An 18,655-nucleotide genomic window follows, 5' to 3' on the forward strand; every position below is an offset into this window, starting at 1 on the left:
ATAAATTATAACGGCATAGTAAATTAATCTATATATAAATTTTTGCATTATAACGGCATAGTAAATTAATCTATATATAAATTTTTGCATTATAACGGCATAGTAAAATAATCTATACATATATAATAACTAAATAACTGAAAAGAAAGGCTCGGGAAGAGCTTACCTAAAAGGCTAGCGTTATGGACAGAACTTCGCCTAGATCTCCGAGGTTTAGAACTTTAGAAGGATGTTAAGAATATTTTTGGGTAGAGTAAGAGAAAGGAAATGAGGTTTTTGTGATTTCAAGATGAGTTTTGGAAGGGCTATTTATAGGAAAAACTTGGGATACTATTCTAATAAAATATTAAAAATAATAAGCATAGTGGAATAATAACATATTCAAAATATCAAGCATAGTAATTTGCTTAAGTCATCAATGTGTCACTACTGCATCAACATGTGGAACCCATGGGGTGGACCCCGCTGTGGGACCCACTATGAATAGTACCTGGTGAATAGTAAAAAAAATGAAAATTTCCCAATCTTCTTATATTACTTAGTCTAGCATTTTTGACTCACAAACTATTCTGAAAAAGTTTCTCTAACACCCATAAATTAATTATTTCCACCTATTGGTTACTTCAACAACTTAGAATTGTTAAAATCCCATAATAGAAAACAACTACACCCCCAACGGTCATGAACACTATTCACCAACGGTCATAAACGGCTAGTTTTTGCCCTATAAATACTTGTTCCTTCAACCATTTATTTGCACAACTTCTTCATCTCTTAACCTTCTAGATAAAATTCATCATCAAAACATGAATTTATCTTTATTTTTCATAACTTTAGTGATTGTTTGCTTGTATTTAGCATCATTCTATGGGTATTACACTAATGAAATGCCCATGAATGTTATAGTTGCATATTCATTAGTTATTCTTCCACTTTACTTAATAGCTCTAACATTCGGTTAGCATTGTAATGCACTAAAAAATGAATAAAAATATCTTCTCTTATCTTTCATAATTGTTATAATTTGTAAAAAGAAAATTGGGAGTTACAAGATATAAATATTTTGTAAAACTATTCACTTTGGAATAAAAAAACATAATTATAATATAATAAGAAAAATAAATATATATATATAGATAATCGAAAATTATTACGTAATTACTTAAAAATATTTGGTTATACTAGATATGGAAATAGATAATTACTTAATTATAAAACACAATAAGAAAAATAGATATTATAGTTAAATAAGTTATATGATTATTAATTCAATATATGAACTTTTCATAGAAAAAATAGTTTGGAGTTATTTTAGAGTGCCACATCATCTCCTTGAAGCTCTCCTTTATATATATATATAGATTAAACGTTAACATTTGGATCCTGTATTTTGACAAAAAGTTAAAATATAAATAGATAGATTTTATTATTATTATTATTATATGTAGATATTTCAATTGTTAAGATATTTTAGAAAATAGAAAATGAATAAAAAAATTAGATTAAATGAGAAAATAGAAAGAGTAATTTGAAGAGATTTTAGAGTGCCACATAATCTCCTTGAAGCTCTCCTTTATATATATATTATTATTATATGTAGATATTTCAATTGTTAAGATATTTTAGAAAATAGAAAATGAATAAAAAATTTAGATTAAATGAGAAAATAGAAAGAGTGATTTGAAGAGATTTTAGAGTGCCACATAATCTCCTTGAAGCTCTCCTTTATATATATAATAGAAAATATAACCGCGCTCCGCGCAGTCTTTTGTAATTATTAAAACATATATATTTTAAAATATTTTTTGGGAGACTGTGGGGTGGTGATTCATTTTGACCATACTCGTACAACATGTTCTTTATATAGACACGTGAAGACATCTTGACCATAATTTTTTATTTCATGATGGTGTTCACTGTTATTGTATAGCGAACCTCCTGTAGATTTTTGAAAATTTCTGACAAATTTTAAAGTACTGAAAACAAAGTTCAAAAAGCTTGTTGTACATTTACTTTTATTTATTATTATTATACGCTTTGCGTAGTTCTTTTTATAAAATTTCTAAATTATGTATAAGAAAATTTATATTTTGTGTAAGATTTATTTTGGCCAATTACCTGTTTGAAGTCTTTATTTTTAAAAATTAACTTTTAGATCTCGTGTTTTGTCAAAATAATAAAAATTAGAATTGATAGATTGATTATTTGAACACTGTATTTTTGCTCATTACCCGTTTTGACCGTATGTTTTTTAAAATGAACCTTTGGACCATGTATTTATTTAAAATGTTCAAACTTCTTATGAAAATTAAATTATATATTTATATAATTTTTGTTTTCTGTAAGAGTTCACACTATTTTGAACCTTGTATTTTAGTCGATCACCCATTAGAACTTTTATTTTTACAAATTAACTTGTAGACCTCAAGTTTTGTCAAAATATTAAAATAGAAATAGATAAATCTATTATTTGAACACTATATTTTGGCCGATTACTCATTTTGATTGTTTATTTTTAAAAATTAACCTGTGGATCATATATTTATTCAAAAGGTTAAAAATTATTTATAAAAAGTAAATTATATAAATATATATAATTTATGTTTTCTATAAGGGTTCACACCATTTTGAATTTTTTATTTTAGTTGTTTACCAATTTTGACCATTAATTTTTTTTTTAAAATTAACTTGTGGACCTTGTGTTTAAATCAAAAATTAAAAAATAGGAATGTAAAGATAGATTATTTGAACCATGTATAATTTGGTTGATTACCCGTTTGAATATTTTATTGTTAAAAGTTAACATTTGGATCTTGTATTTTGTCAAAAAGTTAAAATATAAATAGGTGGATTTTATTATTTTTATTATTATTATATGTAGATATTTTTATCTATTATAATTTTTATTAAAATAAAAATGAGAAAAAAGAGAACAGATAAAATAGATAAAAATAATTCCTTAATAAATTAATAGCTAAAAATTAAAAAAGTAATATAAAAAATGAGAAAAAAATATTGTTTACTTATATTTATAATTTAATTAAATAGTTGTCGTAATGAAATATCTAATCAAATTTAAATTCAAAATATACATCGTTGAAATAAATCAAATTTAAATTAAATTATACATGTTGTTAATATATATTTTTGTAAAACTATTACATTTAAATTAAAAAAAAAACATAAAAAATTTAAATAAACATTTATTATTTTTGTTGTTGTGCATTATTTTATTTTTAGTAATATTATTTTTCATTCATAATATGTTTCTTATTTCTAAAAAGAATTTTTCGTGTTTCACATCAACATCCGCATCTTTTGTTGCTGCGGGAATGTCCACTAAAATTACAATCTATAAAATATTTATTTATTATAGTGAAAACAAATCACAAATCCAAAGAATGCCATTAGTAATATTTTATTTTCACAAGCTTAGTAAAATATCAAATAAGAGAAAAATACAATTATAAATATTGATGATTGATGATAATAATTATAATATTTTGTAAAACTATTCACTTTTGAATAAAAAACATAATTATAATATAATCAGAAAAATAGATATATAGAGAACCGAAAACTATTATGTAATTTTTAATTAATTTTTTTTTAGTATTTTTCAATGATTAAGTAGTTAAGATATTTAAGCAAATTAAATTTTTAATTAAATTAATATGTATATATATTAATATTTTTAATTGTTAAGATATTTTAGAAAATGAATAAAAATTAGATTAAATGATAAAATAGAAAAAGTGCTTTGAATAAATTTTAGAGTCTCACATAATCTCATCGAAACTCTCATTTATATATATAGATATATATAGATATATATATATATAAAGATATAGATTTAATATGTACTGAATTACATAGCGAAAAGAAAAATTGAAAATTTGGTACGTGGGTTCTTTAAAATTCATATATACAGTGTAAATCGATATACTCAGAGTTTACTTTCTTTAGTGAAAATAATAATAATTAGAATTTTAAATAAAAATGACAGCATCAAGCGATTCAACACTCGATAATAAATTTTAATTCTCATTAATATTCAGGTATTATATGTTCTTACCAATATCAAGGTAGTTCTCTTTCTAAGGAAGAGAACTGCCTGCAAAAGCAACATATTATTTTGTAACGACATACTTTTATGGGTTAAAACTGAAAAAATGAATAAAATATTAAAGAAAATAAAAAATTAGATACTTTAGATTGTAAAATGTTAATTATAAAATGATATAATAATATAATAAAATCTAATTGTGATAACTGTTTAGTTAAACCATATGTGACCATTCTCATTGATATCTCTTTCATGATATTATTATTGGATAACTACTGTTACGTATGACTATATTAGAATCAATGTATTTATAAGTATGTGTATTAATTTGGTTAATTCTGTTACATTTGTTGAATGGTTGATGTACGTTTATATGTATGTATATATTTTTTTTTGACACAATATAAAATTCTCATAAAATAATAAAAATAGATTGTAAAAAATATAGGATGCCACCTTCTCATTTATATATAGACATAGATATAAATATTTGTAAAACTATTCACTTTGGAATAAAAAAACATAATTATAATATAATAAGAAAAATAGATATATATATATATAGATAATCGAAAATTATTACGTAATTTTTAATTAATTTTTTTAATATTTTTCAATACATAAGTAGTTAAGATATTTAAACTAAATAAATTTTTAATCAAATTAATATGTATATATATTGATATTTTCAATTGTTAAGATATTTTAGAAAATAGAAAATGAATAAAAAAATTAGATTAAATGAGAAAATAGAAAAGTGATTTGAAGAGATTTTAGAGTGCCACATAATATCTTTGAAGCTCTCATTTATATATATATATATATATAGATATATATATAATTATTAATAAAAATGAATAAAAAATTAGATTAAAGGAGAAAATAGGAAAAATAGTTTGGAGTAATTTTAGAATGACACATCATCTCCTTATTAATAAAAATGAATAAAAAAATTAGATTAAAGGAGAAAATAGAAAAAAATAGTTTGGAGTAATTTTAGAGTGTCACATCATCTCTTTGAAGCTCTCTTTTATATATATATAGATATATATATATATAGATTTAATTCTATATACTATAGTCTCACTTTTAGTTAAGTACATTTGATGAATGTAACAAAATAAATTATAGTGCTTCTATTACCACTCTTCCTCATAAATCTTTAAAAATTATTTCACATACACTTTCTAAAATAATTTTAAGTGCAAAATTATACATAAATAATAATTTTAATTTTTCACCTTTATAATTATTATTTCAAACAATTAAAATATCTTTTGACACTCTTATTTAATAAATAATAATATTCATAAGAACAAAAAACTAAATGAAAATTTTTAATTTTATTTTTTAACTCAACATAAGAACAAAATATAAACGTAAATAATTTTAAAGAATAAAATAATCATATTACTAGTAAAATCAAAATGTTCAATTTTCATAATTTTAAAAATTACAAAAAAAAAAAATTTAATTAATATATAACTCATATATTAAATATTTTGGAAGTATGTTAAAAAATAAATATTTATTATTTCTTAATATTTTATAAGAATATTTGGATTAATTTGCCAAAAATTTATATTTGATAATATTTAATTAATTAAAAAAGGTAAAAAGATAAAAAAAAGAGGGTGTGAATAGTATGACCTAAATTAAATAATTCCTATCAATAAAAATAAACTCATTCTGGAAGTCTTCTTTGAATATTGGCATTTAATAATGCAGGGCAACTTCCACTAATAAATTCAAAAGAAATAATAAAGAAGTTGTAGACTTTGCAAAGTCTTCCCCCACTGAACTACCCAATCACGTTATTAGTCCACATAAATGCTTGAAATCTGTCGTCGAAACTCTTGATTTATTGGCATATATACTCATTATTCTGGAGTATGTTGAATTTTAGCACTTAATAATAATGCATGTGAAGTTCCACTACTAAACTCAAAAGAAATAATAAAGTTGTTGGTAGATATCGGAGGAATTTCACTACTGAATAGCACATCACGTTAGTCTACATATAAGCCTTGAAAGATTGTATTTACGATATTTATGTTGAATTATTGGCAAATAAGTCAAGCCATCTTTATTTGTTATTTTGCTATTTTTGCATTGTCAACAAACAAATCTGTGTGGTAGGGAAACCAAACCACTTGTCCTTGTCTTTGCTCTTCATTATGGTTGGTTGAAAGGCTTGCTTAATTTTAAGAGTGAGAGTTTGCTTGCGTGAGCAAGGCATCAGAAATCAGAAGAAAAAGGCTTATTAGGCATAGTATATATATCAGAGAACAAGCAATATTTGTTGAGAGGAAAATACTCAGTCTGTTAGTGAGAGTTTTATGTGAGTTTTTGTGAAATACTTTGAGAAACACTTAAAGAGATATTGTTGGATTAAAAATCCTATGGGCACTTATGTATTAATGTATGATGCTATTATAAAGTTTGATACAAAAATAAAGTGACCAATTATGTTATAAGTATCATAAGTATTAAAATGTTATGAAAATAATGTGTAGATACCATAAGTTGTATTTATAATTTGATGAGATGCCAAATTATAAATATCCAAAATTAATTTAATAATCAGATTATTATTTAAATAGGTAGTGGTCCCCAAAAAACGTATTCTCTTCTTCCTCATCACAGAGAAATACACAGAGAAATAAAGTGATTTTCTTGAAAGATCAATTGCCTTGATTCAATCTCTATCATTCTTCTTGCAATCTCCATCAAATGGATTCGGGTTAGTGTTTTCGCTATTATATTCATTTTTTAATTAATTTAGCAAATGTTTTATAGAAACATGTTTTAAGATTTATCATTTATTCACTTTCAGTAACACAATTAAGTTATGGAAAATTGGGTTAAATACTACTGTTGAATACTGTGTTATTGGAAGTGTAATTTTGTAATCCTAACACATATATCATTTCTTACTCAGTTCAATAATATCTGCTGCCTCCTGTAAGCGTAGGCTATTATTGCTTCTGCTCACAACAATTTGTTTTCAGAAAGTTTATGACGGTCACATCACAATTTGTTGCCAGAAATATGGATAGATTTACTACTCAAATTGTCGTGTTTATGGTGGTTTTGTTGTACTTTTACCCGAGACATGTTTATGGATTTGCGAATTCAGGAGGAGTTAGAGGATGAAGTATGATCAGGTGCAAAGAAGTTGAAAGAGAAGCACTCCTCAAGTTTAAAGAGGGTCTGTATGAAAGTGCCTACGCTACTCTACTTTCTTCTTGGGGGAGTGAAGTAGAGAAGAAAGAGTGTTGTGACTGGGTTGGAATTCGTTGTGACAACACCTCAGATCATGTCATCATGCTCGACATTTCTCCTTCAACTTTTGGCAAAAACGATGATGACGTAATTCCTATTACAGGTAAACATATAAGTTCTTCGTTGCTTAAGTTGCCATATTTGAACTATTTGCGCCTCAGTTCCATTGATTTGAGTTACACTTACATCCCAAGTTTTATTGGTAATCTTACCAAATTATTATACCTCAATCTCTCTTACAATTACATGACTGGAAAAATCCCTCCTCAACTCGGAAATCTTTCCAGCTTGCAGTTTCTTGATCTTGGATATAATGATTTGACTATAAGAAACCTGGATTGGATTTCTACCCTTTCTTCTTTAAGACAGCTTGACCTAAGTGGAACAAACTTGGCAAAAATGGAAAATTTGATGCAACCAATATGCAAACTTCCTCACCTAACAAATTTGAAGTTAGCTGGTTGCAATCTTCATGACATAACGCCTTCATTTGTTTCTCTCATTAACTCTTCAACATCTCTTTCTATTCTTGATCTCTCTGGGAATCATCTATCTATTTATACATACCAAAGTCTGTTTAGCTTCCTGCCCAACCTTGTTCATCTTGATCTCTCTTATAACATGTTAAGTTCTATTCCACAAGCTTATCGAAACATGACTGCAATAACATACCTTGATCTTTCTCATAATGTGGTAGAGGGTTCGATTCCAAAATCTTTTGGATATTTGACTGCTCTAGCATACCTTGATCTTTCCTTTAATTATAATGTACATGGTAAAATTCCAAACACTTTTGGAAACATGACTTCCCTTGAATACATTTCTCTATCTTATAATCATTTACAAGGTTACATTCCTAATGGTTTTGGTCACATGGTTTCACTTGCATCTCTTGACCTCAGTTTTAATGAATTAGAAGGTTGTATTCCTAATGATTTTGGAAACATGATTGCCTTAGAACACCTCGATCTTGAATTTAATAATCTCATTGGTGAAATTCCCAAATCACTTTGGAATATATGTACACTACAAAAATTTGAGGCAAGTACCAACAATCTTAGTGGATGGCTCCCTGATCTTAGTCAATTTCCGTCGAGGTCATGTGCTCATTATTGCTTAGAGTATTTAGGTTTAAGCTTCAACAAATTGACTGGATTATTTGTCGATGATACACTTCTTTCATCTTTGAAAGAGTTGCGGCTTAATTCTAATCAATTACAAGGACTTGTACCCGAAAGTATTGGCAATTTGAGGCATTTGGGGATTTTGGATCTATCTATGAACTCACTTGAAGGTGTGATTTGTGAAGCTCATTTTTCAAACCTCTCAAGGTTGTATCATTTGGATCTATCATTTAATAAATATCTACAATTGAATGTCCCTTCTGACTGGATTCCTCCCTTTTATTTACAAGTTATGGGACTTGGGAATTGTAGACTAGGGCTTAAGTTTCCAAAGTGGCTACAAAATCAAACCAATCTCTCACATATAGATATTTCCAATTCGGGAATTTCACAACCTATTCCCAATTGGTTTTGGAATTTCACTACTCAGTTAGCCTTTGTGAATCTTTCTAACAACCAAATTAGTGGAGCAATAGTGGAAGATTATTCATCAAAGCTGAACCTTAGTGAGGTTGATTTAAGTTCAAATCATTTTGATGGTCCAATACCAAGATTTTTATTCAGAGGGCAAGCATATCTTTCCAAAAATGAATTTTCAAGTCTAGATTCCATATGTAATGTCACTGACAATTATCAGCACTACTTGAGCTTTCTAGATATCTCTGATAATCAATTGATTGGAGAGCTTCCAAATTGTTTGTCCAAACATAAAGCCATACAAATTCTCATTTTATCAAACAATAAGTTATCAGGAAAAATTCCTAATTCTATTGGCAATTTATCATGGATTAGCACATTACATTTGAGCAACAACAGTTTAATTGGGAAACTGCCTTCATCCATGAAAAACTGTCGAGAATTGGAAGTTCTTGACTTAGGAAATAATAGATTAGTGGGGCCAATACCGATGTGGATGGGGAAAAGTCTTCAACAACTTATTGTTCTTAGCTTGAGATCCAATCAATTTAATAAAAAAATCCCCTCAAATCTTTATCATTTGGAACATCTTCAAGTGTTGGATCTGTCTTCAAATGACATCTCTGGAAGCATACCAAGTTATATTGGTAACTTTACTTCAATGAAAAAGAATAAAGATGATAGTTTTATTGACTATACAACTATTACTCATTTTGCAAATGGAAGCTCCGGCTATGATGATCAAATTTTGTTGACTTGGAAAGGAACTCTGTCTGAGTACAAAAGTACTCTTCGACTTGTTAAGATGATTGATCTTTCGAGCAACAAGCTGACAGGAGAACTTCCAAGGCAAATCGTTGAACTTAATGGTTTGGTATCTTTGAACTTATCAAGAAACAATTTAAGCGGGCAAATTCCTGCAGAGATTGGCAAGTTGGTATCTCTAGATGCTCTCGATTTATCAAGGAACCATTTTTCTGGAAAAATTCCTTCAACTTTATCAGAAGTGGATCGTCTCAACACATTAGACTTGTCCAGAAATAATTTGTCTGGAAAAATTCCAACAGGCCCTCAACTCCAAACCCGAGATGAAGCTGCATATATGGGGAATCCAGAACTCTGTGGATCCCCACTTCAAAAAAAATGTCCAGGTGAAGAAGAACCTATTACTCAGCTTGGTGGCCACCTAGAAAATGATAGCCAAGATGCGTTTATAAGCAAAGGATTTTTCATCAGCTTAGCACTTGGATTTATGGCTGGATTTTGGGGAATATGTTGCACTTTAATCTTCAATAAGTCTTGGAGATGCGTATTTTTCAAGCTCTTTAATGATGTAGAAGATTGGATGTACGTAACTACAAGAGTGATAAGGCGAAGATACTGCAATTGATCAGAAGCTGACAGGTAAAACATACTAATTATTTTTTTTCTGTTGAATAATTATACTTGTATATTTAGGATGCAACTTATTTGTGAATAGTATGCCTTTTTGCAGGAGACAAATCCTTCTTCATTTAGAGAGAGTAGCACTTGTGGACTTTTCTTCATAAAATATTCTCTCTGTAATGTTAAACTATGTTGAGCTTTTTGTTGTGTAATGAATGCTAAATTGTAGTTTGTTTATTAGTTGTCTTGTTTGGGTATTTAAAGACAGTAATGGCTTGGCACTATGTGCCTGTATCCGATTTGCAGTTCTATTTTCCTCTATTAATTAGTATGTCTGTTTTAGTTTATTCTATCCTATGTTGCACAAACTCATTCTCAGCTCGGAATGTGAAAGTAAAATTCTTGTTTGGCTATCTTAAGCTGATAATTTATTTTATAATTCAAAAGTGTAAAATTGATTATCCAAATTCATTCTCTCGGAGCATTTAAATGGAGTGGCAAAAAAGTTGTACATTCTTATATTTAGCACATTTTAGTAAAAAATATAATATGGGTCAAATTTGTCGCAACAATGAATGTCAATTTTTTATTTACCAGTTTCACACTAATGTATTAATTAACAATTAACTAACCATATTACTTTGTTATTCATTTTTTTACAATATAAAATGAAAAATATACTAATTTTTGTTTATTATCAATAAATTGTTGGTTTTTTTAAGTTAATTTGCATATTGTGTATTGAAGCACATCACTGCAAAAAACAAGGCCTATACCGAGAACATGTTCTCGGTAGTAAGTCCTCACGGTACAGCCGCGTCGGTAGAGGTAACCTTCTACTGAGGACATTCCATATATCCTCGGTATAAGTTGTACCGAAGACACTGTCATCGGTATAGAGATGACAATGTCCTCGGCAGAACATGTCCAATTTTGTCATATTGGTGGTCTATACCAAGGACATTGTCCTCGGTATAGACTGAACCGAGTTTTTTTTTTTTTTTATTTGTGTTGACTGTAAATTTAGCCAATGACGTAAGAACGTCAACTACGACAAACCTTCAAGAGAATTATAAACAACAATAGACAGTTTTTATCAGTGAGAGTAAATAACACGAGATTTTATAGTGGTTCAACCCCGATGATCGGTAATAGCCTAATCCACTTAGAGATTTTATTATGTATTCACGCTCAAGATCAGACGAACCGTGTCAACTGAGTTTCTTCAGTGTGAAATATTCCAGAATACAAAAAGGGGTTCTCTCAGGGAAAACACTTTCTCTCTCTAGAACACAAGTTAACTCTTGATTTTTCCAAAAGTCCCCTTATGATCTTCCCAACTCTCTATTTATAGACCTGAGATTCTCAACTGATATCCCCTTTAGATAGGGATATTTCATTAATTTCCTAATATTTATATTACAAAATAAATATTCAAAATACAACTGATCCCTAAATTCAAATGAGGATTGAGAGATTCCCGGATGCTTGGACCAATTCTCACTAAAGTAGTTTCGGGCAGTTTGACGTAGTCTCTCATGCATGTTGACTACTCTTCAAGCTTTACGTAGGTCAAAGGTGGTATGTGCATGGCTCTCCTCGGACCAAGGTCGTCCGAGGGTACTTACTTTGCTTCTTACTTCGGGCAAATTCGAGGCATCCCCCCCATTGTGCCCGATCGGACACAATGGTTCTCTCCTTGGCTTAAGGTGGTTCAAACCACCCTCTTTGGCTCCTTCAGTCAAGGTCCGATCGGACCTTGCACTCTCCTCCTTGGACCAAGGTGGTCCGAGCCATGTCTTTTTAGCATCTCCTCGGACCAAAATGGTCCAAAGCACCCCATAAGCATCATGTCCGATCGGACACTACTTTCTTCTCCTTGGACCAACATGGTCCGAGCCTTTCTTCGTTCAACCAAGGTCCGATCGGACCTTGGACTCTTCTCCTCGGACCAGAAGGGTCCGAGCCTTCTTTTACACACCAACACCTTGGACCTAAATGACCCAAGGTAGCTCTCCTATGGGTACCTCCGATCGGGCACAATGCTCTTTTCCTCGGACCAAATTGGTCCGAGCCTCCTTTGTTCAACCAAGGTCCGATCGGACCTTGGACCTTTCTCCTTGGGCCAAGGTGGTTCGAGCCTCCTTTTACATATCACCTCCTTGGACCTAAATGGTCCAAGGTACCTCTTCGATGAGTATGTCCGATCGGACTCCAACATCTCCTTTTCAACCAAAGCTCGATCGGACTTCAACATCTTCTCCTCGGACCAAAGTGGTCCGAGGTACACTTTTCCTCACCTCATTCAAGCCCAAGTGTACCTCTTCCACATCATACCCGATCGGCCATTATGTGGCTTTCCCCTTGAGTAAAACTTGAGCCTTGGTCATTCTCTTTAAACTCATTCGAGCCAAACTTAACAAGAGGTCCCCTAAGCTTAGGTCCGATTGAACCTATTGCTTTTATACTTTGAACCAAAATTCAAACCTCCCCTTCAACTTCTTGGACTTGGCTCCAATTTAATTATAAGGGTCTTCAAACTGAGGTCTGAGCCAAGCAACCCCCAGTCCAAATATTCTCTTCGATCGGGCGTATTTGGCTTGACTATCTGTCCAATTCCTTAACTGATGTATTAGGCCATTACTAAGCCAGATCACCCCACTAACTCATGCCATGTGTCAACTTTACTGCCACGTCATTCTTTTCAAATATTTGGGATAACATTTTCCCCCCAAGTTTATTATATGATTCATTCACGTAATAAACTTTTTCTCCAGCTGATGTCATCATAAAAAATAATAACTGTTCATCTTCATGCAGCAGACCCACGATCACTGCAAAAATCCACCCATGATCGTGGAGAGAAAAATAGTCCCAGAATACCAAAGGTCCAAAAGTAAATGAAAAACCCACTTTTTTCCCTTTAAATATCCCCACTCTACACTCTCTTCTTCACATACACAAAAATCACTCTCAAAAACCCTTCAACTTCTCTCTTGGCCGAAACTCCCAAGGATCCCATCATCTTGCCGATTTCACAAGCTTCAAGGGGAGCTCTTCATCTTCAAGCATCCTCCAAGCAAACTCAAAGTTCTCCAACCTTGGGTAAGTCTTCTTCTCCATGCCTCTTAGATTGCTATATTTTTTTTTTAGAAATTCTCAAAAAATATGCCATGGCCGAAATTGCATGTGTGCCTTGAATGTTCTTGAAGTTCTTGAAAATGTTTTGTACAATGTGTTTGCTTGTTGTTTTGATGAGGTTTGTGGCATGGGTAACCCAAATTTTCCCCTAATTTCATAGGAATTTCAAGACATTTTGGCTATTTTGACATGAACATGAATATGGGTTTTGAGGGTTTTGATAGTGTAATGGGTTTCTAAGATCATGAAGGAAAACCTTTCATTTTTATACTTTGATCTTGTTTTTTGTTTGTGTGAATGATGGAATGTGTTTGAGACTAGGGATTTTTAGGACTTTGTCTATTTGGTTCGGATTCGGGGCAGGCAAAGTATGCCATTTAGGGACCATTTTTTACATAGTTTTGCCCAGAAATTCTGGGCATAAGCGTGTGGTCCGATCAGACCATACTTTGTCTTCATCGCGAGCCCACGCTCGATTGGGGATGATGAACTATTGCTTAAGCTCGAGGCGTGCGTCCCTTCTGAACGAGGCGAGACAGTCACTTCCGATCGGGCCTCTAAGATTTTCAGACAAGTGTGTGGTCCGATCGGACCACACGTTCCTCCCTTTGCCTCTAAGTGCCCAAGTCTTTGACAGCCAATTTTGAACCTCCCTAGACACCCATGCCCGATCGGACCTGAATTGTTGCTGCTTCTGGATAGGAGTTTTTGGAGGCACGAGGCACACGTCCGATCGGGCATGCTATGTCCGATCGGACGTCCTGGGGACTTCGCGTGAGGCTCGGGCGGTGGCGAGGCAGGACGTCTCCTGGCCGAAATGTGTCCGATCGGACCAATTGTACTTTGCTCTGGGCTCGCATAAATGCACGGTTCCTTGACCCATGGGCTCTGAACGCCTCTTTTGGTCATGAGTATCCAACCCTTTTTGGCATTCGATCGAATGCTAAGTTATCCCCTAGAATAAGCACACGGTCCGATCGGACTGTCTTCAAATTCCCTTGGCTTGCATGCCTTTGTGGTCATGCCCACTTAATGGGTCTAGGCATCCGATCGGAGGCTTAAGACCATTCCCTTGAGCTTGAAATATGGTCCGATCGGACCACACTTAACTCCTTAGGCCTTGGCCTTCTTTCCTTCCAAATGCATAACCAAACTCTTTATGTTAACTTACACGCATCATTCTATAGGAAAACCTCAAAATTGCCCCCTTCTATAAATTTTAATAAATTCAACACTCCAAGTACTTTTTAGGCACTTTTGAGCATTAAAATTATTTTTTCCATACGTGTTATATTTTTATAACTTAGACAAAATTTTCCAAGTATAAAAATAATTCTTATTTTTGATGAATTTTTTCTGTATGGTTACTCACCTCCCCATTTTTTATTCATTTTTGTAGATGAATCGCTCTGACTATAGGGGAGGTGACAATCATACGGACTCCGAATCATCCGCCCCGCAAACAATCGAGACTCCCTTGAATAGCGATTCCTCACCAGGCTCGTCTACTGGTTACACTCCAGAGGATCGTCTTCGCCGCTTCAAGCAGATCCTCCCTCGCTCAGCCTTATATCTTCTCCACGAGGAACAGTTCCTTCGACATGCTTCTCAGTCGACGATGAGGGTGAAGCAATCTAACAGGCTCCCTCAGGAACACGATCCGCAGGTTGCCCGCAGAGCAGTACAGAAGGTGGTAAAGCGCAATCAAACCCGCACTACCACAGCTTCAAGAAAGCCTTCTCTGAAATTTTCTACCGCGATCCAGGATTTGGCTGTCCAGAAGCCACGTGATGAGGGAGAAGAAGAACCCTCCTGGTTCGTTGCCGAAGCTTCAAAACTTAATCCTGCGCTATTCCAGAAACACATTGAAGCTTTAGGCTTGAGCGGGGCAAACGTGACGTGTCCGGGCTCGCATCAAAGAGCCAATAGGCCCGGGGGAAGATACTGCGCCTGGTCCACGCACCATGTGCATGCTGGAGCAACACTCCCGCTGCACATCTATTTCCAGTCTGTAGCAAACTACTTCAACGTCTCCCCATTTCAGATCACACCGAATGGGATCCAGGCACTCTCTGCGCTGTACATCCTTTACTTCCTGAATGGTTGGGACGAGCCCACCCCTCATGAGGTGCATTACCTGTTTGATCTTCGGACCAATCCTTCCCACAACAACTCAGGCTTCTTCCACTTCTATCACAGGCATAGGGGGATTACATATCTCAATGGCATCTCCCACAAATCAAACGCCGGGAAGTATCATAAGGAATATTTCCTCACATTGGATATTGAGGCCAACAACTTGGCTTTTACGCGCTCGGGTCCATTTGAGCGACCATTACCTACTGAAGAGATGTTTAGGCGGGCCAAGAAGTTGGCTAACATGAGTCTTAAAGAGAAGGATGTGAAAAAGTTGGTCACCTTGGATTTCCTTCAAATGGTGGGCCTGGTGCCGTGCGAGCAAGATTTGGTGGTGGAAAGTACCACTGGGGAGAACGACACGCCTGGTCAGTCTAATGAGGGCACGGAGCAAATGACTGATCGGCTCTCTCCCGGGCCTTCTCCGCTTTCTCGCAGACCTGGCGACCTAGTCATTAGAGAACCTGATCCTCAGCGCAGATCTACTATTCCCGCTCAGCCTGGGAAAGGAAAAGCTATCCAGGTTGATGGGGAACTTAGCTCATCCTCGGACGACGAGGATGAGTTCCTTGATCAGATCCTCAACGCAGGTAACACATGTCTAGTGAAAATAGGAATATTTTTGATAATCGGTAATTAGAGAGTAACAAAATTGTAGTATACACTTGTACACGTTTCATTATGTTTATTTCTCTAACAACCTTGTTTTTTCACCCTTTGCAGATTCAGACATGTTCAGAGAGTGTGTTGCTTCAAAGAGGAAAACTGGTGATGGAAGTGGCTCTATGCCTCCACAGAAGATTCAGAAGGTAGCACCGCCCAGTCAAGGGAGGCAAATTGAGGGACCGACTACACTTCCGCCATTGACCCCCTCTTCCCTTCCTTCTTCTGCGAGCCTAACTCCTACTCACCAGGGTAGTTCGAGCGAGCTTTTTCGTGCTGTTAGCGACCTGGGCAAGGGACTTCTTGAGGATATTGGCCATGATGCATCGACGCTTCAGAGCCTAGACTCCTACCCTCGACTTAGTGTCGAAGTTGTCTTGAAGAGAGGACTCGCTCAATTGATGAAGGTAAGCATTTTTTCTTGAGACAATTTGTTATTAGTATTTTTACTTGTACTAACCTTCTGTCTTCCATGCAGTCACTTGTCACCATTGGTCATGCTCAGCTCCGGGCCGTAGACTACAAAGAGTTGATCAGAGTGCAGAACGATCAACTGGTGGAGGCCAAATCCAAGCTGGAGCAAGCAGAGAAAACTGTAGCTGAACGGGACGAGTCTCTTAAAAAGCTTTCTGACGAGAGCCAGAAGCAGGCTCAAAACAACGCCTCCTTGACAACTCAATTGGAGAAGCAATCCCTCAAGATTAAAGAGTTAGTTCGAGACAATGAGAGGTTAATCGGCGAGAACGAAGAGCTGAAGCAAGAAAAAGAGCTTGACTTGATTCGCTTTGAGGAGGCCAGTTTCGACTGCTTTTACAAGGTCTGGAAGCTGAACAAGCCTCTTAATCTTGATTGTTTCTCCAAGGAGGCTCAGGCAGAGGAGCTTGCCAGATGCAAAGCAAGGGCCGCTGAAGAAGCTGCCAATCCTCCTGCACTCACCCCCGCCTCCTCTGCTTTATCATTCCGAGCGAGAGGAGCAGCTGATGCCGAGGAGGGAGTCGATCAACCCATTAGAGGAGCTCGCCCGTGACTCCCTCTCGTAGTTCATCATAGTTTACTTTACTTTGTATTTTGTTGCTCGAACTAGTGAACTATTTTGACATTTAGCACTTCACTCTTTCCTTGTCGACAACTTTAAACTTTTAAGTTTTTATTGTGCATAGCAAAGTTTTTAGATGCCTTTAGTTTCACATGAGAATTTAGTTTTTTAACTTAGAAATTTTTTACCATTCCATAAGTTCATACTAAATATACTTCCTCATGCTCTTATTGCTCTAACTTTTTATGAGCATAAATTTCTTATTACACGAATATCTGTTTCTAACTTAAAATTTGAAAAATTCTAAGTTACTTAAGCTTTGTAAAACAAGTTAGCTTAATGACTATTTTAGACTTCCAAACTTACAAGTCAGCCCAAAAACAAATATATTTGCTCGTGCTCTTATTGCCTGTGTTGAAATACATACCAGTATACCCTATGTGCCCCCCAAGTGATTGAGGGTTGATAAATTATTGATCACTTGCTACTTGATCGAATTTGTTCGAGTAGTTACTACTCGTGAAACACATAAAATATACGAAAATATCTCAGTAGTTGACCACTACAAAAAATATTATTTAAACATTGGTCCTTCATATCATGATACCGATTAGTTGAACATTGTCCGGTATATACTTACACTTAGTTTTTAGAAGACCTGTTTTGTTTAAATTATTATGACAGTTGAACACTGCCAAGCAAAAATAATCAACACATATGCAAAATAGTAGCAAGATGCAACCACGCTGCGCGTGGTCCCTTTTATTACTCGTAATAAAAAACGACAAAACGTGTCTAACAACGAGTTCCAAACAAAATAACATTGTTCAAAATAGTGTGACTGGGTAGCAAATAACCAGTTCACAAACAAAAACTTAAATAACAAGTTATGCACTTGATACAAAGTTACTACTCTGCAAGCAGTATTTATTGATAATATTTTCTCAAGTGCTCGCCATTCCAGTAGTTTCTGATCAACTCCCCATTCAACCGAGCAAGCTTGTAGGTTCCGGGTGGTAAGACTTGCTCAATTTGATACGGTCCTTCCCAGTTTGGTCCTAGCACACCAGCTGCTGGGTCTCTAACAAACACCTTCCTGAGGACCAAATCTCCGACCTGGAACTTTCGATCTCGCACTCTGGAATTGAAGTAGCGTGCCACTTTTTGCTGATGAGCTGCTACTCTGAGGCTTGCCTCCTCTCTTCTCTCTTCGAGGAAGTCCAATGATTCTGCCAACAACTGATGGTTCTCCTCTTGGTTGTAAACGGTCCTTCTATGAGAGGGTGGATCTATCTCCACAGGTAACACGGCTTCATACCCATATGCTAAAGAGAATGGGGTATGGCCAGTTGTCGTCCGAGCGGTAGTCCTATATGACCAAAGGACCTCTGGTAACTCTTC

General features: G+C 34.0%; 2 protein-coding genes across 3 annotated transcripts; both read left to right on the forward strand.

Annotated features, from left to right (window-relative positions):
* The first annotated feature begins 7,039 nt into the window (after positions 1–7,039).
* On the forward strand, positions 7,040–10,705 carry LOC133797181 (receptor-like protein EIX2). 2 transcript variants are annotated; one of them, XM_062235005.1, is made up of 2 exons: positions 7,040–10,296; positions 10,373–10,705. In XM_062235005.1, the coding sequence occupies exon 1, from the start codon at positions 7,226–7,228 to the stop codon at positions 10,280–10,282; it is 3,057 nt and encodes a 1,018-aa protein (XP_062090989.1). In that variant the 5' UTR covers positions 7,040–7,225; the 3' UTR covers positions 10,283–10,296; positions 10,373–10,705. The 2 variants fall into 2 exon arrangements, with proteins under 2 accessions (XP_062090989.1, XP_062090988.1); XM_062235004.1 differs by having other exon boundaries at positions 10,388–10,705.
* A 5,687-nt stretch (positions 10,706–16,392) lies between these two features.
* On the forward strand, positions 16,393–17,269 carry LOC133793782 (uncharacterized). Its single transcript, XM_062231061.1, has 2 exons — positions 16,393–16,625; positions 16,697–17,269. The coding sequence occupies exons 1-2, from the start codon at positions 16,620–16,622 to the stop codon at positions 17,243–17,245; spliced, it is 555 nt and encodes a 184-aa protein (XP_062087045.1). The 5' UTR covers positions 16,393–16,619; the 3' UTR covers positions 17,246–17,269.
* Positions 17,270–18,655: the final 1,386 nt, after the last annotated feature.

This window comes from Humulus lupulus, chromosome 8 (assembly GCF_963169125.1).
Source record: "Humulus lupulus chromosome 8, drHumLupu1.1, whole genome shotgun sequence".
Taxonomy (NCBI): domain Eukaryota; kingdom Viridiplantae; phylum Streptophyta; class Magnoliopsida; order Rosales; family Cannabaceae; genus Humulus; species Humulus lupulus.

Coding starts and splice junctions, on each gene's coding strand:
- LOC133797181 (XM_062235005.1), top strand. CDS start 7,226: ATGATCAGGTGCAAAGAAGTTGAAAGAGAAGCACTCCTCAAGTTTAAA.